The sequence below is a fragment of the Natator depressus genome, chromosome 11, assembly GCF_965152275.1.
Source record: "Natator depressus isolate rNatDep1 chromosome 11, rNatDep2.hap1, whole genome shotgun sequence".
NCBI lineage: Eukaryota > Metazoa > Chordata > Testudines > Cheloniidae > Natator > Natator depressus.
The window spans coordinates 49,721,119-49,748,023 of record NC_134244.1 but is presented as its reverse complement, the minus strand read 5'-3'; the positions used below and the strand labels follow the sequence as shown (position 1 = coordinate 49,748,023).

The following is a 26,905-nucleotide window of genomic DNA, read 5'->3' as shown; positions in this document are numbered from 1 at the left end:
ACATTGGAGCAAATCAAATGATGTTTTGCTGTATAGTGCTATATAGTTTTGTACATAGCATGGGCGAAGTGAAAAAATATAAGATTCCCACAGCTGATGCAAATAGTTGTTTCCTAGTTATTTTCCATGTACTAGAAACCAACAAAACACATAAAAAACAAGCAAAACATAACCAGTAAAATTGCATGGCTATTCATACTGCAAAACACCGGTGAATTAGAGGGGGGCTAGTCTAACAATCTACACAGAATTGCACTGATATAAGGAAACATGCCTAAAAATGAGCATTAATTTTCAAGTGTGAGAATGAAAACAGTAGATTAAAAATGTTGTTACATTAACTTACCCAATCTGATTTAAAATTTTCAATCTGTCTTCCTACTCGAGGCCCTCATCCAGCAGAGCTTTAAGCATGTGATTAATTTTATAAAGTCAATGGGTCGACTCACTTGCTTAAATGTTTTGCTGGATTGGAGTCTTACTTACTCAGGATTAGATTTTTCAACACAGAAGCTTGCTACATCAGGCCTTACTCTGGAAAAGTCTCATTCAAATCGAAAAGTACCTGAAATCAGTTATATCTGTGTGCCTGAGTGAGGCATGCAGGATGAAATTAGTTTTATTATGTGTATTCATTCATTATGTTTAAAACTTACTCATTGCCACTTTAACAGTTCTTTTTTTGATGAAGTCAGAATTAATCCTTGAATTAGGCTGATTTATAAATTTGCTGTTCTCAGGATTCCCGTTGATCCCTGCCTGCATACACGCTATAGCGAGAAGTCTGTATTTCAATGACAAGTAAGTAAAATCTCAGTTTTTGTTTCTAAAAATGTAACATTTTCTTTCAAGGAGAGATGATAATTAATAAAAAGCCCAAATGCTTATTCTTCCCATTTTCTCCACAGCTGCTGGATCAGTTCTGAAACTCATCTGCTGTACATTATCCATGGTCCTATTTGTGCTGCTTTAGTGGTAGGCGTTTTTCATATGATCATTTGTTTTTTCTTGTCAATTTCCTGATTGTTCCTAGTCTTTTTACAGAATGGGTAGGATCAATATCTCCCACCACAAAAAGGGTGTGACTGTGAAGACAAGAGAACAGATTCACTAATGGTTTAAGCGCAAAACACCAGTGAATGTATGTTATGGGTCCCCTTCTGTGTCCAATCAACAGAGGATAGAGTATGTTACAGCCCTCAGCTACAGAGTTTTCAAGCTGCTGCACGCTTTCAGCTCATGCTTTTAGTTCTGGAGGCCCTTAGTTCAATCACCAGTGTGTAAGCCAAGATGGCAACCATCCTGTAAGCAGGTTCAATTCCATTGTAGTCAGTGCAGTAGCATTCATGCCAGTGATGAACTTGGGCAAAGTTTTGCTAAGGTTTGCCAGAAAATGACTTCACAGTTGGAAATAAATCTCCCTTTCTTCTTTTTTCTATGCTTCTGGTAATGAAAATATTTTACTATACTGGTTGTTGATAGTACTTGTGCTGACATAATGGATAAGTTACCTCTCTTCTGAATCTAAACAGAGTTCTTGTCTAATTATTGTGGTTGCCATTCTTAGTTTGATCAACATGGATCACAATTAATTACAGTTAGGTCTTGTCTACCTGAGAGAGTTTCTCTGGTGTAACCTATGACAGAAACGGCCTGTGTGGCCCTGTGTGGACATACTTATTTCAGGATAAGAGTATCTTTCCTTGATGTAGCCTAAATTGACAGGGAACAAGTTTAAGTTACACTAAATATAAGGTTTCAGAGTAGCAGCCGTGTTAGTCTGTATCCGCAAAAAGAAAAGGAGTACTTGTGGCACCTTAGAGACTAACAAATTTATTTGAGCATAAGCTTTTGTGAGATGCTCAAATAAATTTGTTAGTCTCTAAGATGCCACAAGTACTCCTTTTCTTTTTACTAAATATAAGGCACTTTTAAACCAAAATAAGAGTGTCCATGGGAGAGGGGGGAGAAATTGCATTAGTTTAACTATATCAGCTTAAAAACCAATTTAAATTAAACCAATGTAACTTTCCCATGTAGACCAGGCCTCAGAAGCACATCAGAAGTTCTCCTCCCATATATAGTGTCTCTGGCAAAGATACAGTGTCAAAAGGCAAAATTTTCAAAAATGCCTAAGTCCCATTTTCAAAAATGATTTAGGCACTTAACGGCCAGATTTCCAAGGGCAATTGGAGCCTAAAGATGCAGATAAATGAATTTTCAGAAGCACTTTAACTGGGCAAGCACCTAACTCCCAATGAAATCCAAGTTGGGGCCTATCTGCATATTTATGTACATAAATACCTTTGAAAACCAGGCCAAAGTCCCACTGACTTAAAATGAGATTCAGTCCCTTAGGTACTTCAGTGTCTTTTGAAAACAACTCCTAAATCACCATTTCTGAAAATTTTCCCCCAATGTCCAAGACCAGAAAGTGTTGGCACTAAACAAAAATAAAATGAGATTTTCAATTAGGTCAAAATCCTGTGGCCAAATTAAGTATTGCATAACGACCTGAATGTGGTTCCATGGGGGATGGTGAGAGAGAGAGAGAGGGAGGGGGAGTGCAGAGAGTTAGGTAAGAGTACAACTGGTTGAAACTTGGAATTTCTGTTCCAGTAGAAATTCTGATATTTCAAAATAGGTTTTTGTTCCATTTCAGAACTTTGTTTTGAATTTTTGAAATTTCCCACTAACAGGAAATTTCACAAACAATGGTTTTAAAAAATTGAATTGTTATCAAAGGAAACTGAGCGGCTGGCTGCCTGGACACCTGCGAAGCAGGAAGCCTAGCAGCCATGAGAGCCCTGGCTCCATCTGGAGCTTCCAGGCTGCCTGCTGTGGGAGCCATGTCCTCACTAGGGGTAGGACTTCCAGGGTCACCAGGCTCTCAGTTCCACGGCAGGGAGCCTGTGAGCCCTGACATGGCTGCTCTACCCTGAAGTCTCAGACACTGGAAGCCTGGGTCTCCAGCCCTGGGTCAATTGGTATAGTGGGGCTGCCCTGAAGCCATTGACCTTAGATGCCCTGGGATCCTTGGCCTCAGTGCAGTCTGCACAGTGGGACTGGGGACCCTGGAAACCTCACCCCCCAGCAACCTTCAAGGAAACCAGGCAAGTTTCTGACGGATCCCTGCCTGTCATTCAACAAAACTTTGTTGAACCCATGATGTTCCCATGAAGCATTTCAGGTTTGACAAACTTTTCACCAGAAAATTCCCAACCAGCTATAGATAAGGGGCTTCGCCTCCACCCCCGCAAGAGGAGCAGAGGAAAGAACAGGTGGGGCAGGCCCTGACTAATAATCCTGTGAGTATGTGAATCCATCACCCAGCCCCTTTCCATAAGGTGTGTAAGGGTGTGTGTTCTGCCCCTGGAGGCTACTGCAGCAGGAGGGAATATGATTCTGTTCTATCTTCTTCCTCCCACCCTCACTTGCCTGTGTAAAGTCTTATCTACTAGAGTGTACAATTCAACGTTTGTTAAATCACAAACACAAATTAACCTGTGGTGTAAGTAATTGCATCTCCACTGAAGTAAATAGATGTTGTACCCACCTACACCAGAGCTGAATTTAATCCATGGAATTTTGGCTTTGTGATATCACTAATCAAAGGAAAATATGACTCAAGGGAAAATATCTGGCTGATTAAAGAAAGAATTTCTATTTTATATATACATATACAAGCACAGCTATCTTGGCAATTAATAACTATAAAAAATGCATATAAAGCTCTGCTAAACTGTTATCCAATGATAGTAACATTTTATAAATTAGCCTGAACATGTCAATGACTCTACACATTAAAATAATTCCCTTTAGTATAAGATAATCAGAAAACCTGGACTGGCTGACCTCAGCAAAATTAGCATGTAAAAACACACCAACTTTAATTTTTCATATCATTTTCCAATTTGCCCAAGGCAGTTTTGTTAACAATTAATAAATTGAACAATGTTTTGGAAAATAGTTCAAAGTTGCCCCTGAGGCTGAAATTGTTTCGATTTGCATGTCATCTTTGTACAGAAGACAGAATGTGTGGGCCACTGACTCCATCTATCTCTAGCCAGTTGGTGATACCTCATAATGTTCATGAAGTGTGTCAGCGACTGAACCTTTAATGCTTATCGTGATCAGTTTATTCGCTTTGTTGTTAGCTGGTTTGGCAAGGGGCTTTGTTCAACTTCCGTTCAAATTTTGTAACTTAGACAATTTCATACAGAGAAGACAAACAAAAAGCTGGCATATTTAAATAGGCCAACACTGAGTGCTTTTTGTAAGTCTGCTCCCACTAGGGCGACCAGATGTCCCGATTTTATAGGGACAGTCCCGATATTTGGGGCTTTTTCTTATATAGGCTCGAATTATCCCCCACCCTCTGTCCTGATTTTTCACACTTGCTGTCTGGTCACCCTAGCTCCCACTGAAGTCTAGGGGAGTTTTGCCACTGATTTCACTAGACTGGCACTGAGCATGTCTGAAAATCCCACCCTCTAAATCCATTTACTCTTCATGCATCTGTTTTTATTTATTTATTCTTTTTTGATCGTCATCAACGATATTTATACAAGGTGGAGGGAGGTTCTAGACCCTCACTGTCTCTCTCCTTCTTTTGATGCCTGCTTTGAAGACATTTGTTCTCACATTATAACCACTCTAAATTCCCTCTTGTGTGTCACAAATGCATGACATCACAATTACTTTCATGAAATTACTACAGGACATAAACTCAATATCCAGCATTATGAGCCCAGCTCTCAATGACTGCTGCAAAAGAAATTATACTGGGAAAAATGCAATTTGTCACTTTCTCCATGAAAATGACTGAACCTTTTTGACTCCAACATTCCAGAAAACATTCTCTCCTAGACTGAGAACGAATCTGACAGATTTCAGCCAGGAAGGAAAAAAGATTGAAAATATTATAAACAACTGAAAATTATCCCTTAGAATGGAAACATTGGTCCCACTTTAACCAGGGGCCGGATCCAACCATGGACCTGAGTCAATACCCACTAAAGTCAATGGAAATTATATCAAGCCCTCTAGATATTGTTATCTGGTCTGCCTACCTTTAATCTCAGTTTTCTGCCAACTAAAATAAGAAAATAGGATTTCTTCTCCCCCACACACACCCTCCTAGGACAGAATACTGAACCCATTGGTCAGCCTATTATCTTAACTGTTGAGAAATGTTTGCTGAGGAGGTCCATGGGGTACATAGATGCTGTGGGTACTCATGCCCTCTTTACAGGTTGATTAGCTAGTGAATTAATGTAGTTGAGAATCACTTGCCTTTGTCCCATTCCAAACCCTCTCCATAATGAAGCACAATGCATTCCTCTGGAACTGTGATCCATGACCAGTGGGCCATGGACCCCTGAAGAGATTCCCTGTATCCTGCCTCCCTCTACCCTGACAATCAGGTCTTCCATACCAGGTAGATGTTGTGGCTGGAAAGTACTAGGGCTTTAGTATTTCCTCTGAAAACCAGTTCTAAATCCATCTAACCTTTCCTCTCCCCAGCATATACAGAGAGTGAAATCCCAGCTCAACTGACATCAGTAGGAATTTTGCCATTGACTTCAGCAGGGCCAAGATTGCAGCCAGAGAATGCATGTCACTCTATTTTATACTAATATACTACTATTTTTTTAATCCAAAACTGTCTCGTCAAGGAGATGTCACGTACGTAACTATGCTGTCAGTTCTAAAGCTGAGATGTCATTTGTATCTGCCTTAGTTTATACCTTTGAGCTCTGAATTTCATGAAAACTAGAGCACCTTACAGGGTCTGGCCTTATTTGCCAAATTTCATATCTTCCTCCCTCCCCTCCTCCCCCAAACCAATCAATATCGAAAATAAACGGGCACAAAGTACCTGATCCAAAGCCTATTGAAAGCAATGGCAAGAATCCCATTGATTTCAGTGGACTCTGGGTCAGGCCCAAACTGCCCAGTGTTGTTCCCATCAAAGTCAACAATAAAAATGCCCTTTGATTTCAATGACAGCAATATCAGGCGCAAAATGTGTTTGAGGCTTGTAAATCTCTATGTCCAACTGCTTTTATTTATTTATTTATTTATTTATTTATTTAAATATATGTACAACTTTAATATTCCTGCATGAATGTTTAATGAAAAGTAGGTTGAAAATGTGGATCTTATTCTCAGTATAAATTTTCTGGGCACTGAGGCAGGAAAAAATATGGATGTAGAGATGATGAATACTGAACAGTCTTCCCATGTAAATCTTTCCCATGACATGTGCGAAATGAAAGAGATCCTTTTTGAAAGGGTTACTGTAATTTCCCATCCTGATAATAGTTAGATGTTATACATTGATTAAAAAAAGACAAGTCAGGGATAAAGACGGAAGACTAAATGCATTTGCTTTGGCTGTGTAAGCAGAGCCCTCATGGCTGAAGCAGTTTGACTGCCAATCCAATGTCCACACTTAACTAAGTATGACCTGCTTTAGTACAACTGTAAGCAAAAATATTAAGCTAACAAGATAACTAGAAGAAAGTGTTTTTTCTCCTTGTAGGAACAACATCTTAAAGACCACAGCTGGGACTTTCAGAGCAGGAGCCAATGGGAATTGGGTTCCTAACTCCCTTAGGCTGCTTTGAAAGTCCCACCCTCCATGAAGTTAACAACGATGCTTTTAGAAGCCATGCTATTGTGTAATTGATCAAATCTACGCCCAAGAAAGGAGCAGCTATAATTTGTATCTTGACTGGAGTTGTCTCTAGTTGCCCAGTGAGTTGCAAATGTTTGCCTAAAGAGTCATGAATAAAGGAATAGCAGGAGAATGGGGAAATGGAGGCCGATGTCCGTTTCTCCAACTGACGAGAATCATTGATCAGAGTGGAAAAAAAGAATAGCAGTGGTTTTTAATTTAAGTAAAAGCAGTTTTGACTTCAGCTATATTAACAAATGAATTTTTCTATGCCAAAGTTTTTATTTCTGCCACTGAAAAGGACAGATTTTAAAATTATTTCTACCATTTATAAGAAGGAACATGTTACAATAGTTTAGTGTATTTTTTCCTTGACAGTTCTTTAAATAAGGCTGAAGACCACAATTCGGCAAGTTAGCTAACAAGACAAGGCATCCGATGAAGTGAGCTGTAGCTCACGAAAGCTTATGCTCAAATTAATTTGTTAGTCTCTAAGGTGCCACAAGTACTCCTTTTCTTTTTGCGAATACAGACTAACACGGCTGCTACTCTGAAATCAGTGAGGTATGTAACTTTAACATGAGAGGCAGTATGGTCCAATGGATGAGGCACTGGACTGAACCTCATCACACCAACCAACCTTATGTTTCTACCTTTGCCACAGACTTGCTGTGTGACCTCGGGCAAGTCATTTCCCTTCTGTGTACATCTATTTGCCCTCCCAACCTTTGTCTGACTTGACTTGTGTAAGCTCTGTGAGGCAGGGACTGTTTTTTCCTATGAGTTTGCACTGTACCTCACACAATGGGACTCCAAACTCAGTTGGGTCTTGTAGTCATTACCATAATACATATAGTGATCATACACATGTGAGTAGTCCCATTGATGTCAATGGGACTATCTGTGCTTAAAGTTTTGCAAGTGCTAAAGTAACTTCCTGAATCAGGGCCTGCCTTTGCTAATTTTGTGAGAAATCAGGCCATCACAATCTCTCTGCTTTAGCATTTTGGAAAAAGTCTTTATTACTGGCAAAAGAGATTACTGAATATTTCTGCTGCTCCTTTTCTCAGGTCTGCACTCTAGTTTGCCACAAAACTAAACCCATTTATCTGATTCATTTATTTTAATATCTGCACTAGTTAGCCTTGCAAATTGTGTGAATGTGTTTATGGTGGGAAAGTGGCATGCTCTATTTTAAAAAATGAAATACAAGCACTAATAAGATTTTATGAATGAAATAGTTCTGTTATGAGCTACTCACCTTTAACTTTTGTTAGTCTAGTGTTTAATTAACCTTCAAGCTGAAGATCTGTGTTAAAAATATTTTGTACTAATTCAGTCAAATTGCCAAAGCTTCAGAGGTATGAACTACAAGTTCAGAGAACCACTTTGTATTAAAGTAATAGATCTAAGTGAGAGAGATTAAAATTAGCAATGAAGGAAGGACATATTGTTGGAATGTACAATAGGAAGTTAGACGAGGATGGTAGGCTGCCTGAAACCTAAATAAATCTCTTGGGAAAGAATCAGAAGACCTTGATTGCCTAAACAAAGCTAAAAGGTAGTTGCTAGTTTCCAGCAGAAACTCATGCAGAAGTTTCCTATGTAAAGCAATTTCCTATTAAATTGATTTAAATAGCTCATAAGTGGAATATAAATAACATGGCACATCCACCTAATACCATGTTGCTGCAACCATGAGCGGCTGTTTATTATGAGTTCATAATTTACGTAACAGTAATGCTGTTGTATACAGAACACTACCACATTGACGCCTGGGTTGTTTGAGGTTGCTAACCAGGTCACAACTTTATTATAGTGAGACAAAAAAGATCTATATCCTAGAGGAGGAAGTCCTGCTTGTTGTAGAAAGAAGAGCATTTGCTTGTACTGGCTCCTTCCCCTATTCCTTGCATTGGTACACCTGCTGGGAGGTCTTCCTCATCTCCCCACACTGTTAAAGACTGTATCTAGACTAAGTTCTTAAATATGGGATCCTATACTGGTAATGACTATCTGCACCAGTCAGCCTCTCATTCTTGTTCAGAAAGATGGGATTGCCACACAGACCTTCCCCCATGAGTCTAGGTGGTGATTAACTTGATGCTTCTTCTTCAGGAAAAAAAAAATACCAATTTAGAGAACTAAGTTTGGAAAGCTCCTTTTGTCCCTAAACAACTTTATACAAGGGAAGTTAATCAATGGTTTGGCCAATAAGGCTACTGTTTGGAGGCAAGTGCCCTCAGCCAGAGGTATTGCTGTCTTTAAAGGGACTTATCCCATAGCCAGGAAGGAGAGTCATTATCTCTGCCCCTTACAACATGTCTGAGATTAGACAACTGCTGCCATTATACAATAATACATGAAAATTCAATACAATGTTGTCCATTTTATCCTCTTCTCTGACCTCGTTTATTTGTCTACCTGGCTGTGCTTATACTGTGAGCTCTTCAGGGAAGGAACTGTCTAATCTTGCATGTCTGTGATACTACCACAAATAAATAAACAACAATAATTAACAGTTATATATTTGTCACACTTGCATCTTCTAATGGTTTATTTGCACACTCATTGTTTTTTATTAGATTTAGGACACATGCTTGTGAACGAGACCACAAGTTGTTTGTTCATTCACTTTTGAAACATATTGAAATATTAGCAACAAAAGGTTTTACTGGGAGAGGTAAAGAGGACCCCAAATTCTCATTGACCTCAGCAAAATGTATGGTTGCTCATTACTTTTTGGGATCACTCCTTAACAGTGAAGCAAAGGCTCAAATCCTCAAAGGTCAATGGGAGATCAGTGGGAGGTAGGCACCTAAATGCCTTTGAAAATCTGGTCCAAACTCCCGAAATATTCTCTTATCACTTTGTGCTATATGGTAAAATAACATGGAGAGTACCATCACACCATTGTAGCTAATAGAAATGTCATTTAATTTAAAATACTACTGAATAATCTGAGTATTTGCCACTTTGTCTATGCCTTTAAGTTATAACAGCATATCCAATGGATCTACTTAGAAATGGTCAAGAAATACTTTTTTTTCTTGTAAAAAGTTTTGACTAAAATTTAAAAAAATCATTTGTCCAAATTTCTCTTTCAAATGTTTTGGATTCTCATTGAAAAATCAAAACTGACAACAGAATTTTTTCCCAGTTTTTGGCTTTTTTGATTGATGAAAACTGGAAGGGGGGGGAGATCATTTTTTGTGGGGGCGGGTACTCAATGAAAACCGAAACATTTTTGATGAAAATGGATTTTTTTTCTTTAAAATTTCCGTACATTTTATGTTGAAAAAAGTTTTGATCAAAGACTTTTGATCAGCTCTAGACAGCAGGGATGCAATTTTAGTTAAACTGTAATACAAAATCCATTGACTCAAAAGCCTGCCCCTTTGACTTTGCTACAATAAAAGGCTGCTGACCACTGGGAACATTGAAAATGTAAATTTTAAAATTGTATGTATCTGTATGCTAAAAAGGTGAGTAATAATTTTATAGCTTTTTTTCTATCGCTGTGTATTTTGTGATTGATTTCTGAGAGCAATGAATGCCTCATAAAGTGTACACATTCAGAGTGGCAGGCTAACGGCTGCATCAGTGATTTTTCTATTTTCACAAATGTTCAAAAAGCTTTGTATTTCACTTGTCTTTGCCGCTGCCATAGCAAAATTTGTTGTCTACGTTATACTCTTACCTCTTGTCTACAGTGAAGGTCAAATCCTGCTCACTTTACCCATGTCAGCAGTCCCATAGAGGTTAACAGCACTACTCACTTGGGTAAAGCAAAAAGAGTATATGACCTTATCTGGAAATAAGTTGGCACCTTTCTAGATAACCACACTTAGACACAAGTAGAAGATCCACCTAGACAGGCTTTACTCTGCTACAAATCTAGAGGGGCAGGATGATTTGGTAGCTATGGCACAGGGCTGTGCATTAGGAGCTATGGGTTCTATTTCCAACTCTGCCTCTGACTTCCTGTGTAACTTTGAGCAATTCATTCTGGGTTTGTCTACATCAGGGGTGGGCAAACTATGGCCCGCGGGCCAGATCCAGCCCCTCAGGGCTTTGGATCCGGCCCATGAGATTGCCCCCCGTGGTAACGCAGGCCCCGCACAGCTCTCAGAAGTGGCCGGCACCACGTCCCTGGGGCCCTGCCGGGGGAGGGAGCAGATGGCTCTGTGCATTGCCCTTGCCTCCAGGCACTGCCCCCCGCAGCTCCCATTGGCCAGGAACAGGGAACAGCGGCCAATGGGAGCTTTGGGAGAGGTACCCGGAGGCATGGCAAGGGCAGCATGCGGAGCCCTGTGCCCCCCCAACTCCCCCAGGGGCCGTGCAGGGCTATGGTTCCGGCCACTTCCCGGAGTGGCGTGGCGTGGGGCCAGGGCAGGCAGGCAGGGAGCCTGCCCTTGCCCCGGTGCTCACTACTGCCACCCCGGAGTTGCTTTAGGTAAATGGCACTGGGCCAGAGCCTGAACCCCTCCTGCATCCTGCTCCCCAACCTCTGCACCTCGCACCCCTCCTATACCCCAACTCCCTGCCCTGAGCCCCCTGCCACACCCCACACTCTTCCTGAGCACCCTGAGCTCCCTCCCACAGTCCGCACCCCTCCTGCACCCAACCCCCTTCCCTGAGCCCCCTCAGACACCCCGCATCCCTCCTCTGCCCCAGTTCCCTCTGAGCCCATTCCAGCACACCGCACCCCCTCCCACATCCCGCACTCCCACCAGCCCCCTGCCCCGGTCCTGCATACAATTTCCCCACCCAGATGTGGCCCTCAACCCAGAAAGTTTGCCCACCTCTGGTCTACATGGTGCATTACTGTGCAGATGGCTCTGCGCATGTTCCATTACTACTTCTTTCTGCTCATGACAATTGGTTGCTGAAAACCAATATGGATCACTGATGGTCTGTGCTGGCTGTGTGGAAAATTGTGCAAGACTCGGCATGATGCTGGATGTGGGCTGAACTGTGTAAGAGTGCACTGCTCTACTCAAGCCGTATGAGTCAACCGGTGACCCAGACGTGGCCAAACACTTAATCAAAACTTTGAGCTGTGCTCACTGAGCCAGAGGGGAGGAAAAGACCAAGAACCTGGACTTTACACGTTCCAGCCAGAAATGCTGGAGTTTACTTTGTCACTTTAGAGTAGCCCAGCAACCACTGACACCACGCTGGTTTCTGTGAGTACTAACCAATAACCAATCACCTGCTTTGCCTGGGAAAGACACCTCTGGAAAAAGAAATTAAGAGTCAAGTCCAGAGTCCGTGGAGGATCTTCCAAGGCAACACAAATCCAGAGCTTGCCCTGAACTTTTCATAGTTCCACAGCTGGACAGAGTGCTATATAACATCAAGTCTGACACCACTGCCGGCTAAGACAACATCCTTCCAGAGTTCCTGAAACATCTTGGCCTATGCCCCCATTCTTGGCTGGCTCAATTCTTCAAAAAGGTCACAATGAAGGAAGACTGCCGAAAAACTGGTGCATTTCAAAAGTCATCAGCCTCCTAAAACCTGGTAAAGACCCAAACCAGGCATCAAGCTACCCCCCGATATCACTGCTTTCTGTGTGTCTCAAGGTTCTAGAGTGCCTCATTTTACAGTGAATAACACCAGAGGTTGAGAATATTTTTAATGTCGAGCAAGCAGGCTTTCAACAAGGTCGAAGCACACGTACTAACCACATTAATTGAAAATGGTTTTCAAAGAAACCTGAAAACAGGTGCTATTTTCCTTGACTTCACTGCAGCATACCTGGCACACAGGTCTACTTGTTAAAATATGAAGAGTCCTCCAACCATGGGTTACTGATGCCATCAAACAGGTACTCTAAGACAGACGGTTCAGGGTGCATGTTGGTGAGAAAACAAGTGCTTTGATAAAAACAGATGAGCAGGGTACCCCAAGGGTCTGTTCTAGCCCCCACCTTGTTCAATATATACATCAGTGACCTGCCACCAACACAGTCATCTATGCAGACAATATCTGCTGTGGACTACAGGCTCCCACTTTCTATAAGCTGGAGAATACCCTGAGTGACGAAGCTGCAAAGCTGGCCAACTACTGCAAGACATGGCGCCTTCAGCCTAGCACCAGCAAGACAGTCTCTAGAACATTCCACCTCCACCATGCCAACACTAAGAGGGAATTAAACATCACAATGAATGGCCAGAGGCTGAAGCATGGAGCATACCCAGTTTACTTAGGCGTGACCCTCGACCAAACATATAAAAGCCGGCTAAGCAAGATAGCAGTGAAGGTCAAGACAGGCAAAAACCTTCTCAGCAAACTGGCAGGTTCTTCATGGGGAGTGGATGCTCTAACCCTAAGAACCTCAGCCCTTGCCATCTCGTACTGAAAAGCAGAATACTGTGTGCCAGTATGGATTCAGGAGGCACACACCAAACTTGTTGATGTGCAACTCAGTTCAACAATGTGCATAATCGCAGGAACTCTCTTACCGACTCATCTTCTATGGCTTCCAGTCTGAGCCACATTGCTCCCTTATATCAGGAGGGAGATTACATCAGACAAGCTGCTTGAGAAGGTACATGCCAAACCACACTTGCCCTTGCCTTTTTGTCCACGTCTTCCACCACAACATCCACTGTGGTCGAGGCTGCCATGCCAGAATGTGACAGCAGGATCTGTGTGGTGGGAATATCAACCACCAATAAGTTCCTCTTCAGAGAACCTTCTGCTCACCTGCCTGGCTTCAACCTGCCATGTCATCTGTGGGCCTTTCTTAACCAATTCCAGACTGGGCAAGGCCTCTGTGCAGCCACCCAGCACTGCTGGGATCTTTGAGGCAATCCAAGATGCAGCTGTGGCGCAGATCTAACAATGACACACATTATTGAGGTGTGCCCACCAACCACATTCAGTGGTGGGCTCTGAGCTATTGCTTGGCTCAGCAAATATGCAAATACTAAATAAATTAGTGTGTACCACCTGAGGTATAAATGCTAGTGTGCACAAGCACCTTGTACACTAGGGAACTTCTAGGGCATGCCAACAGGGTCCATGTGGGCCAGTGAGTGTATGACATGCCAGTATGCACTAGAATTTACATCCCACTGGTGTACACTAGTGCACTATGTAGACAGCCTTTAGAAACTGATTAAATCAATCACCTTCAGCTGACCCAGGATCAAGACCTTACATTAAATCAATCCCTCTGTGTCTAAATTCCCAATTTGTAAAATAGGGATTACAATTCTTTTCTGTTGCATGAGCATGTTGTAAGGATTTATTTATTAATATCTAGGAAGTGGTTTGAAAACCTTGGATGGAAGCTGCTGTAGTTATTATTTTACATACCGTGATATAGTCTACTCTCTTCATAATCCAGCATCCAAGATTGGCCCAATAACTTTGGGTGAAATACTGGCCCCTTTGAAGTCAATAGTAAAATTTCCATTCACTTCAGCAGGGCCACGATTTCATCCATTCAGATTAACATCCTGATCCTGGCACCAAAAACTCCCACTGATGTTAATGGGAATTTTGAATATGCAAGGAATGTAGGATCAGGCTGCTAAACTGCACGCCTCTTTGGGGGTGAGTTCCTGTCTTGTTATACAGGTACAAGCTTTAAAGAATTATGCATATATTGCATATGTGATTATGTATATAGAATCACAAGGAGAAAGTTGTCATGAGAAGAATTAATCTCCAAGTGCAAAGTGTAGATCCAATCCAGACAGAAGAAGTTTCAGATGCTCCATTTTGTTATAATGAATACATGTCTAATGACATAACATATAGTCTGAGTTTTCTAACATGTAAATGTTTCTGTTGCTTTCAGTATTCAGTACAAAATAATTGTAGTCTATTCTATCAGACTATTACAAAAGCAATTTCCTTTCTTACAGGTGAATCTTTTTTTCCTGTTGAATATTGTTCGAGTTCTCATAACCAAGCTCAAAGTCACACACCAGGCAGAATCCAGTCTATACATGAAAGCTGTGAGAGCTACACTCATTCTCGTGCCACTTCTTGGCATTGAATTTGTGCTGTTTCCATGGCGACCAGAAGGCCGTATTGCTGAAGAAGTATATGACTACGTGATGCATATCCTTATGCATTATCAGGCAAGAAGCTTTAAGTTGCAGTTGTTCCCTTGAGCTAGACAGTACTTGCAATATGACTGCAAATAAATGAATGACAAAGGGAAATTCATTAATTTCTAAACCGTTTTTAGATCTTTATAAAAAAACTTCTGCTTATTAATAGCCTTATATTTCTCATTTCATTTAGATTAATCCTTTAAGAGGAATGAAATGTCATGCTAGCGTGCTGGCCCAATAGACCATCTGTATTATTAGTAATAATTCACTGAGTTTAGATTTGAAATGCATTTTTCCCCTTTGCTCTCTAGATCTGCGTTTTATTGGGGGGGGTGTGTGTGTGTGTGTGTGTGTGTTTTCTTGTATTTCAATAAATCTGTATGTATTGAAAAAATCAAGAGAAAAATTTTTATTTTGCAGGGTCTGTTGGTGGCTACAATTTTCTGCTTTTTTAATGGAGAGGTACAGTAACTGATTTCAATTTATTTAACTTTCTTAATTTTGGTTTAGAGTTAAAAGAAATTGTTTTGTTGTTGTTTTTTTAAATCCACCACCCCCATTTGTGATCCCAATGACAAATGTAAAATTGTAAATAGAAATTTAAATTTACACTTCTACATTTTAAAATAAGTAAAAATGTTAGGGATAAAGTATTTGCGAATAACTTACCTAGCAAGACCTGAATTTAGGCTTGAGTGTTGCCTCTAAAATATTTCATGAAATTCGTAAGGGTTTAAACCTATTAGGTGTTGAGCAGCCTAAAATTCTCTTGATTTCAGAAGTAATTAACGGCACTCAGCACTTTTCAGGTTAGTATCCATATAACAATAACAGCACTGCTATGTGGGAAAAAATTTCAGTACTGACAAATAAAATCATAAATTCCTAGTGGACATGTATTCTCATCCAAGAAACTACCAAACTGTCATCATTGTGTCAGCCTTACCCACAGCAAGGCCTTGAATTGGTCCTTCAAGGTCAGGAATGAGGCACACTTGTGGGACAGAACTGGAAAAATTGTTGCTTTCTGGGAAATAACTGCTCTGTAATTAGGTTGAGGTCTCCATCCGTAGAACTGTGAATATGGTACCTTTCATGAACACTAACTGTACTGTATGAAATGGAGGTAAAAGGTCATCTCTTTTGGTGGTGTTTCAGATTTTTCATTTTGGGGGCAGAACTTTGGGCTTATGTTTTGCAAACAGCCTTTTCAGCACAAGTGGAAAAAACATTCAAGGCCAAGGCTTTGTAAACTTTCTATATTTTGGCCATCAAAAAGTTTTCCTTGCTTCAGTTGGACCTCCATTCTTCTGGGAGTCCAATCCTGCCCTTCAGGTGACTACTGAGCAGACATGCCAAACCCTCAAAAAAACCCACAGAAATTGGGCTTGTTTTTGGCTTAATTGGCTTGTGAGTTGCTTCTGGCTAGCTTTTGGCTTGTAGCTTGTTTGGCTTGTAGCTTGTTGCTTGTTGTAGGTTGTTGCTTCTTTCTTTTGATCGGCTCCTGGCCAGCAGGGGCATGGGGCAAGTGTGGGGGGGAGAGAGTCAGGGGTGCACAGCAGGCCCACCATTGTCCCAGACTGCACACTTCGGGGGATCTAGTCACACAGAGTGGTGGGTTCTTAGGGATTGGCTTGTTTGGGTCTTGTTTTGAAACGGGATTAGCTTGATTTTTGGCTTATTGTGAAAGTTGAGGTACTTATTTACTGCATGAAAGTTGGCAACTGTGCTACTGAGGGCACATACTTGCTCCTTCTGAAGTCAAAGGACTATGCCCTAAATCTTCAGTGGGCTAAGGCCCTGACCCTGCATCACAGAAGTTAATGGAACTTTGCCACCAGTTTTGTTTTCACTAGCAAAATAAAGCAATTTGGTACTTTTCCCATAGTTCTATCAGGGAGAGAGTTACTGATCCAGCAGGTACCTATTTCTACACAACTGCTTATTCCCACACATAATTCAATTACAGTATATGTGAGTAAGCAGATGTGTGGAAGTAAGAGTTTGTAGGATTGAGCCTTTAGGTATTTTTAGGGCTGTCAAGAGATTAGAAAAATCAATCACAATTAATCGCACTGTTAAACAATATTAGAGTACCATTTATTTAAATATTTGTGGATGTTTTCTATATTTTCAAATATATTGATTTCGATTACAACACAGAATACAAAGTATACAGTTCTCACTTTATATTTATTTTGGATTACAAGTATTTGCACTGTAAAAAAACAAAAGAAATAGTATTTTTCAATTCACCTAATACAGTGGACCCTCGCTAGAGCGTGGATCCACATATAGCGCGGTCGCAGCGATGGATCCCAAATTTAAATATTTAAATTGGGATCCATGGTAATGTGGCCCCTGCTATAATGCGGTCCCCGCGTTAACGTGGTACCGCACATGGATCCCGAACCCTGCATTCTAGCAAGGGTCCGGTGTAATACTCTAGTGTAATCTCTTTATCATGAAAGTTGAACTTACAAATGTAGAATTATGTACAAAAAATTGCATTCAAAAATAAAACAATGTAAAATTTTAGAGCCTACAAGTCCACTCAGTCCTATTTCTTGTTCAGATAATCGCTCAGACAAAAAAATTTGTTTACATTTGAAGGAGATAATGCTGCCCACTTCTTGTTTACAATGTCACCTGAAAGTGAGGACAGGTGTTCTCGTGGCACTATTGTAGCCAGTGTCGCAAGATATTTACATGCCGGATGCGCTAAAGATTCATATGTCCCTTCATGTTTCTACCACCATTCCAGGGGACATGCATCCATGCTGATGACAGGTTCTGCTTGGTAACGATCCAAAGAAGTGCAGACCAACACATGTTCATTTTCATTTTCTTGAGTGAGATGCCACCAGCAGAAGGTTTTTTGGCGGTTCAGGTTCTGTAGTTTCCGCATCAGAGTGTTGCTCTTTTAAGACTTCTGAAAGCACGTTCCACACCTCATCCCTCTTAGATTTTGGAAGGCACTTCAGATTCTTAAACCTTGGGTCAAATGCTGTAGCTATCTTTAGAAATCTCACATTGGTACCTTCTTTGCTTTTTCTCAGATCTGCTGTGAAAGTGTTCTTAAAATGAACAAAATGTGCTGGGTCATCATCCAAGACTGCTATAACATGAAATATGTGGCAGAATGCGGGTAAAACAGAGCAGGGGACATACAATTCTCCCCTAAAAAGTTCAGTCACAAATTTAATTAACCCATTATTTTTTTAACGAGTGTCATCAGCATGGTAGCATGTCCTCTGGTCTGGTGGCCAAAGCATGAAGAGGCACACAAATGTTTAGCATATCTGGCACGTAAATACCTTGCAATGCTGATTACAAAAGTGCCATGCAAATGCCAATTCTCACTTTCTGGTGACATTGTAAATAAGAAGAGGGCAGCATTATGTGCTGTAAATGTAAACAAACTTGAACAAGAAGTAGGACTGAGTGGACTTGCAGGCTCTGAAATTTTACTTTGTTTTGTTTTTGAGTGTAGTTATGTAACAACAAAAAAATCGACATTTGTAAGTTGCACTTTCACGACAAAGAGATTTCACTTCAGTACTTGTATGAGGTGAATTGAAAAATATGATTTATTTTGTTTATCATTTTTATAGTGCAAATATTTGTAATAAAAAGTAATATACACTTTGATTTCAGTTACAACTGAATACAATATATATGAAAATGTAGAAAAACATCCAAAATATTTAATATATTTTAACTGGTATTCTATTGTTTAACAGTGCGATTAAACTGTGATTAATTGCGATTAATTTTTTTAATCATGATTAATTTTTTTTAGTTAATCGTGTGAGTTAACTGTGATTAATCAACTGCCCTAAAATTTTTATTAGGCATTTTAAGAATGTATGAGAAACAGATAAATCATTTGACTAATAGAGAAGAATTGACTCAAATGCACACCCAAAATCTGAACTAACCAAAACTGAACTGCAACTTTCTTATGGTTTGGATAAGTTTCTCTCTCCATTATTTTTGGAGCTGGTCAGAACATTTCTGACCAAATTATGTTGTGCCAAAATATGCTGTTTTGCAGAATCTGAAACATTTTGCGGAAATCAGTTTTGCGGAAAACAGTTTTGAGGCAATCCCTGTTGGGGAGTGAAAGACATGCTCATAGTTGGTAATCTTGTCATTAATGCAGTGTCCTGGGATGTGGTAGACCATACTTCAAGTCCCTGCTCCTCTGCCTGTTCCAGAACAGAGTTTTTCATCACAGATGATTCTGAATCTGATTGGATCACCGCCCACATCACTGTGCCCTAATCACTGCCCCTCCCCTGCCCTCCGCAACTGAAAAGCTCAGGTTTTGATCTGAAAACGGATAGTCTGACAGAATTCAATTTTTGTGCAAACATTTGAATGGTTTTAGTTTTGTTCTACTGGGAAACGAACAAAATGGATGCAAAATGGAATTGCTGTCCTTTGATCAGCTATAATTATTTTTAATTTATGTGCACCTCTTAACAATGTTTCCATTCCACTGCAGAACAAAATCAAATCTACTTGTGGTTTTAAATTTAAAACTTGCTCTATTAGCATTAGTAATCAATTATTTATTCTATTAGGGTTCCAATATTATGAATTCCAATATTATGAATTATGAATTAAGAATTATGAATTCTTATGGCCGTATTCTCTCCGAAGCCAGAGGTTTGTTCAGTGTCAGGGAGTTGGGCAGCAGTCAGTTACACCACTAATTTAGGGTCCTTAATGGGCCTTACAATGTTACAATCAGTGTAACAAAGCTTAGCGCTGCTGTGCCCTCTACAAGCAGACATACTAGCAGGGAGTTCCCCTCCAACAGGGGAATTTTCTGCTGGGCATCTGTGGACAGATTACAGCAATTTAGCATCACCTGAATTACATAAAAGGGCCATAAATCATCTTGACATCTGGCCCACAATCTTTAATCTTAGCTGATCTTTGTCCATTTACATCCCATTGCGCAGAATCTTATGTTTTAAACATTGTCTCCTATCGTCTTTAGGTCTTCCAGTGGCACTATTCAACTTTTTTTCAGCTGGCTACAATTTCATTATATCTTGCTATAAAAATGATAGTGTAGTAAGGTATAATGGCTCAAGGGGGGAATGACAATAAAGTTAAAAATCATACAAAAATCTGTACTCAACAAGTGTTCTCTTGGTCTCTTACTAGATTCTGCTGCAGACATGACATTCAGCAGGCATAACTCATAATCTTCTGTCCTTAAGGGCCTCTGTTATAGCAGTCTTGAACTTGATATGACTTATCTATGATATGTCCCTTTAACATCACTTGCCATAGCAAAACCTCATTATAATTTACAGAATACTAGGCATCCTAGAGAAGTGGCAACATGCATGTGCAGTTTGTGTTGCTATATGGGATAACAGTGAATAAGGAATCTGCATCTGCTGCAAATTTTTTTATTATTAATGGCATGTGGGTTTTCCATTCCTTTGGGCAATGGAAAAGTCTTTACAGCAAAGATTGAGGTATAAGAATTGTTGGAAAGTAATCTCTTTTCTTTATCCATATGCTGGGGTTTCCCAACTGCTATGGACAATAGCATCAGTTTACCAGCAGGAAACCGCTATACCAGGCACTCAGATACAAGCTCTAACGTAGAGCGTAGCATGGTCTGCAATCACAGTGGGTGTTTGGAGCAGCCCAAGCTTCAGTGGGCTTGATACAGACCTCGTTGAAGTCAGTAGAAAAATCCCTATTGATCTCAGTGAACTTTGGATTAAACCAATAGTTTGGTTAGGGCATATTCAGTTGAACAGGAGACTGGCAGGAGCACTGCCCGAAGAGCCAGCACAGAGGGACATCTTTAAACTAGGAAGAAAAGCAAGAGCCATACAGCCAGACAGGGCACATGTCTTAGTGACCAGGAACTGTGGCCATGACTATATATACTTTGCAATATGAGCTTATTTTAGGATGTTTTTTGACTGTGTTATTTTCATGTAAGAGAGTGAGCCTGCAGTCTGCTAAAACTATTTAGAATTAGTCAAAGCTGAGAAAAGGATGATAAAGTGCTTCAACACCTCTGGATGTATCTTTTGTTAAAGGAGTATAATCCGGGGCAAAGCTTTTCTGCTGCATTGATTAGCAATTTGCTGTGCAGTTCCTAGGTGTTGGGTTAGACGCGTCAGATGAGACTGCAGGAAAGCCAGAAATAACGGATAGGTAAACTGCAGTGCATTACAAGAATAGACTGGTAGTGACATGTTGATTCAACGGTAACAGAGGGGCTATTGCATGAGAGGTTTAAAAGGCTTGGCTTAGTGTAGGAAGAAATACCATGAGAATATGTTGGAGCATGGAGGTGTGGGGAGGGAGGAGAAGATAAAAGAGAAAGTGAGAGAGCCATATTGAACCACCAAATATAAGCAACAATTGTAGACAATATATCACACTACTTTGACTGCTTTGTTCTTAAAAATTATTATTGATTTGTATTGCAATAGTGTCAAAGACATTACAACCTTAGTTCCTGCCCCCAAAATTTTACAAACTAATTGAAGAGATGATTCAATAAGTGTGGCAAACAGGAAGGAAGGAAAAGCGGATGAGGGTACTGATGGTCTTGTGATTACGACACTAGTCCAGAATTAAGATGATCCATTCTGAATCAATTCCTAGCTCTGCCATAGAATTCCTGGGTGACTTTGAGCAAGTCACTCAATTTCTCTGTGCCTATTAGTAAATGGGAATAATAACAATTTCTCTTTCCCATCATCTTAGTCTGCATCTGCATTCTGCACAGTTCAGGGAGGTGTGTAAGTTGCTTCAAATCAACCCAGCACTGTGGTTTTCTCTCTTATTTATAAGTAAATATAATACCTGGTGGAAAACAGGAAGCCAGTAGAAATATTCAAAGTGTGGGGTGTCCTGGTCAGAGTGATGGCTCTGAGCAGCTAAGGTTTGAATAGATTATAAAATGCATTCTAAAGCTTCCCTCTCAGAAGGGGAGATGTTTTAGAACATTCTTCTGCCTCGTGGCTCCACATGATTGAAGTGGGTTAACCACTGCAAAAAATTAAGGTCACACACCAGCCTTAAAGCCATGTGCAGAATTCCCTTTGACGTGAACTGGAACTGCATACACGGACTGAGAAGAATATATGATCTTTTGTGTAGCAAGAGCAAGGTGACTAAAATGGATTACAGCGGTAGTAGATGGTGTCCCAGGTGGGAGAAGAAAAATACTAGCTTCCTTCTTAACTCTTTAAATAATTCTCCTCTCCCCAAAGTATATTTTATTTGTCAGCATACTGGGGAATATGAAACTCTTTTTAACTGAGGTTTTGATAGCAGACTACAGGAAGTCTAAATGTTGTGTCTATGCTGTTCTATTCATATTTATTTATCATAATTAAAGCTGGAGAGAAATTAGACAAAATAAGCCATTTTGTTAGAAAAATGTAAACTAAACAAACAAAAACCTCAAGACATAAGGAAAGCTGAATGGAAGATGTTGCCCCATAATAGTAATTTGTTAACAGACACTGTTCCATCTGCAAATGTTAGTTTATATTCCAAATGGATGTACATCAATAAATCTGACAACATAAAAATGAAGGGCAAGATTTTCCCATGTGGCTGGTGATTTGAGTGCTAACTTGAGACACATGGGTCCTGTGTCAAGACAACTGCATCTCAATATTTTATGAAAATCAGGCTCATCACAAATTAGGAACCCATAATTATTAGTCTGAAAATTTTGGCCAGAAGGAAATGAATAGTTAAGCTATTACATTACATTAAATGCTAATCAGATAGGACCAGATCTTGAACACGTGGTATCCCTTTTAGCACCTATTGTTAACAGCTGCAAATAACTCTGACACAATTTAGCACGTAGGTGCCTGGTATTTTGCTTGTGCAAAAAGGAAGCTAGGATGTAGATGACAAGGAATGCAGGTCCATAGGGCTAAAACTCAATCCCTCCTGTAACGACACTGACTTCAGGGAAGTTACATGAATGTTCACTTTGGTCTATAATATAGTTAAGTGGTAGGACTAATACATAATCCCTGATGCTTAAATCTGAGCAAAAACATAAATTAAGATTTTCCATAAATTTGATTTTCTTACAAGCAGCTGTTCCAGCATTCTGATCACTCGTAACTTGGCCTCCTTCCTCAAAAACTAATTACATGTGAATTTCATTAACACAGCACTTTAGTAAATCCAGTCTTCCTGTTGCACAGGTGTTTTGCCATATTGTATTAGAGGAAACCAGTGAAATACATAACATCCTTACAATGAAGCATGTAAACAAACTGAGGCCGCTGTGGTCTTTGGCTATTCTATAAAATTTATTTTTAACCAGGGTAAGAACATGTGCTGAAACTACCTTGTCATTAGTTTTATGAAGGCTTGATCGCAAATAAGAGAAGACTTGTTGGGCCAGATCCTCAGCTGGTGTAAATCGGACTTCAATGGAGTTATATCAACTGATGTTGCTGAGGATCTGACCACATTAATCATGAAATAGAGATAACCTTTGGATAACCACATTAGGGCTGAGGCAGTGTGTGAAAACTTGTACTTCTGGGGCCCACGGTATAGAATAGCCCAGTCTCTGGAGCTATAAATCCAAAATCTTTCACGAGCATTGAATGTATTAAAAATGTTAAATATAATGATGTTATTCTAGATTTACCAAAAATACAGCCTAATTCAATTTGTATTTCTTTCATAATAGCTCATGATTTTGATGCTATATACTAATTTTAAGGTCTGCACATAAGCATCTTTCCATGTAATTTATACACATTTTTTTCCCTCTTCCTTTCATGGAATAGGTCCAAGCTGTTTTGAGAAGGCACTGGAATCAGTACAAAATCCAATTTGAGCACAGCTTCAGCCACTCAGATGCTATGCGCACAGCTTCCTACACGGTATCATCCATCAGTGATGTTCAGGGCTACAGCTTCAATCACGATTTCACGAGTGAACATTTAAATGGGAAAAGCTACCATGACATGGAGAATATTGTTTTAAAATCTGAAAAGCTGTATGGTTGACTGCAGAAATGCTGTATTGCCCACATTCTAGTCCTCATAGCTCATGAACTTGAAGTTTGAGTTAATGACTTCGTGGCCAGAAGATTTTTACCTCACTTGGGACATGTTTTTCCTGAATGATGCAAACTTAAGACAATGTATTTCTCATGCGTATATACATATGCACATATGTGTGGGTGTATATGGTATGCACACATACACACATATATGTTCATATATAGATATAAGTACATATATAAAGAATCAGACTTTGCCTCTTCCGTTTCTACTGTGTAGACCAAGTTGGCAATTATTTTGTATGCAGGGAATCAATGAAGGATTTCTTATTCTCTTGAAAGGTTGTTTAAAGACTGTATTGTATTGAAAGCCATATCATTTGCCTGCGAGAACTCATCTTGTAAATACTGTCTTAATCATAATATATTTGCTAAATTCATCCAGTACGCAACCTAAATAAGTGGTTAAGATTGAACTCTGTCAGGAAAGACAGATTGTTGAAGATAATCAAGTCTGAGATGTTGATATGTATCTGGCTCATTTTTTGCCACTATTTTAAACCAGGCATATTGTAAAGGCACCCAGATGCCAATGCCCGAAATCTGAGGCATGAAACCCCCACTGCTTCTATTCTTCAATGTTACATTTTACAAGATGTTTGTAATTATTTTAGTGGACAGACAGCCTGATCCTGCTACAAATGAAGCAAATGGAAGTTTCTTATTGACTTTAATGGGAGCAGGACCAGTGAGGACCTGATCTGGAAAAGCTGATGAGCCCATCTTTATCTTTGACTTTGATGGAACTTAAATTAGTGCTTAAGCTGTTTGTAGAAGTCAGGCAGGATTGCTGACTTGGAGCAAGATTGCATACGTGTAAAGAAAAATATTTTCCTTGCCACATGCCTGATACCTGGCTCCTTAGTTTATGAATCAGGTAAAATGAATCCCATTGATACAGTGGGAGTTTTGTCTGAGAAAGGCATGCAAGATTGGATGGCATGCAAATAAATATTATCTTAGAGCCAGCTTCTTTGGCCTAGCCTAGAGTAATAAGAAAAGATGGTTTGGGGCATTTTCCAGTGGTTTTTGGAAAACTTACCAAGTCTATCTTATGAAAATCTTTTGGAGCCTTTCTGAAGTGCCTTGTTTGGGAAATTCAGTATTATTTTGTGGTGACTGATTGTATAAGGCTTGAATCTGTTAAGGTCTTAAGAAAAATATGTCTGTAAAGACAGCATTTTCTGTGTATTTTTAAATGTTTTATGTTTTAAAAAAATCGTGTATTTTCAATACAAAGGAAGAAAAATCAAAAGGGGGCACATGATAAAAAAGTCTTATTCAAAAGTGTTTTTTTAAGGCTGAATAAAGGGAAATAAACAGAAATGGATGAAAAATCTAGTACTGTGCATGGTAGAATATTGCCATGCAAAAGTATTTCTGATTTATTAAAGCCAACACCGAGGATTAAAGAACACCTCAGAACACCTCAGTTTTAAAAGCTTATTGTTGAATATGAAAAATTCAGTTTTGGCCTTTAAGGGTGATATGTCATTAGTCTTCTAACAGACTTCAACAGACAGCTAATTAGCCAGCCATCGTAGGGCTTATCAGTTTGAGATTTCATAAGAATGTGAATAGTTTTTGTCTTCATCACAGCAGTTTGCAACTTTATGTATATGTTTAAACCTTCTTTTGGCTGGTGATTGAATTTAGATTGAATTCTATTGGCTGGTGAGTTAAATTCTAGAGGCCTAATGTTCCCATTAGATGATGCAACTCTATTGATTTTACTGGGGTTTTTACCTCTTAGTGGAAGGGAGTATTGGCTGCTCATAGCTCCATTAAGGAGCTGTGGGAAGATAGGGGGTTAGAATGAGGTCCACAGCTTCTGGTACAAGAGCCATCCTAACAGCTCACGGTGACAGGCCCAATGTAGTGCCATGTACACTCTTAGAAAAGAAACAGCATGCAGCCCCAGCAAGGGGAGGTGAGAAAAAATCCTACGTGGCCATGGTGTGCCAAATGGCATGAGAGCTACATTTTGTCCCTAAGCATGAGGTAGACCTTCTTGCCTATGGCTGTTGTATTAGAGAATAAGTTCCCTATACCCTCTTCTTACAACACCCCCCTCACATACACAGGCAATCAAGAACATGGTCTAAATTCTCCTTTATCAGAATAAATTTGAATTCAATCCTTACGCTGATTTCACACAGGGTCTTTTTTATATATACTTTGTACTGTGTTTGGAGCAAACACTGGTGTAGTTACTATCTGTGCTCTGAAGGAATATAGACAGTTATGGGGTCTTTTTTAAGAGTTCTTTTTACCAGGCCAGCATTTCTTAGTAACTGTAGTTTGCTGTTAGTATGTTATTCGGTGAGGATTTGAAGTCTCAAAGAGGGTTGGGGGAATACCTGTCTTGTTTAGGATCTAATTTTGTATTTGGTATCTGTAATACTAAGATGTTAGTTTTATATGTTTTTGGATATTACTTCAAATGAGAGAGAGTGTCTATTTTTATGCTACTGCTGTTAGTTAATAAAATGCCACAAAGAAGTTAGGTGATGCTCACTGCTGGCTGCTCAGTTGATTCCATTTTTTAAAATGTTAATTTACTAATTGTTTTGTCATTCATTATTTTTCAAGGTAATAATCTGCTAGAGTATTTGGCTGAACACATGCTAAAGCACATCCTCCTATGTTACCATTTCATGTCCTAAAAGAGTCATGCTAGAAATCAAGCAACATTCAAACTATTGTACAATGTAAATAAGATTAATGGACTATAGCAGTGTATTTATTGCTTATCAAGTAAGAACGAAATGAAAAAATGTGAAATTATTTTTGGTCTTATTTTCACTCTGTTCCTATGAAACATTCATTTTAATTGTTGACAAAGTATTAATTTTCTGATCAATAAAACATTATTATGCTTATTCAGTTCTTAGAGGTTTTACATATAAACGCCATTACAATAGCAATAAAGGTGAGCAAATGCTCAGGCTTTTTACTCCTTCCTAACTATGTATGAAAAGTAATCTGAATCTAGGGACATAGGTATAAAATTGTTAGTAGCACTACATAATGCTGGAGTATTTT

General features: G+C 39.6%; 1 protein-coding gene across 2 annotated transcripts in view; it reads left to right on the top strand.

Annotated features, from left to right (window-relative positions):
• Positions 1 to 26,702, top strand: part of CALCRL (calcitonin receptor like receptor) — a 95,104-nt gene extending 68,402 nt beyond the window's left edge. For both annotated transcript variants that reach the window (XM_074967740.1, XM_074967741.1), the window contains exons 10-14: positions 741 to 801; positions 909 to 975; positions 14,566 to 14,784; positions 15,181 to 15,222; positions 23,583 to 26,702. In XM_074967740.1, the coding sequence (XP_074823841.1) occupies positions 741 to 801; positions 909 to 975; positions 14,566 to 14,784; positions 15,181 to 15,222; positions 23,583 to 23,804 (611 nt within the window). In that variant the 3' untranslated portion in view covers positions 23,805 to 26,702. The remainder of the gene's footprint in view (positions 1 to 740; positions 802 to 908; positions 976 to 14,565; positions 14,785 to 15,180; positions 15,223 to 23,582) is intronic.
• The last annotated feature ends 203 nt before the right edge of the window (positions 26,703 to 26,905 follow it).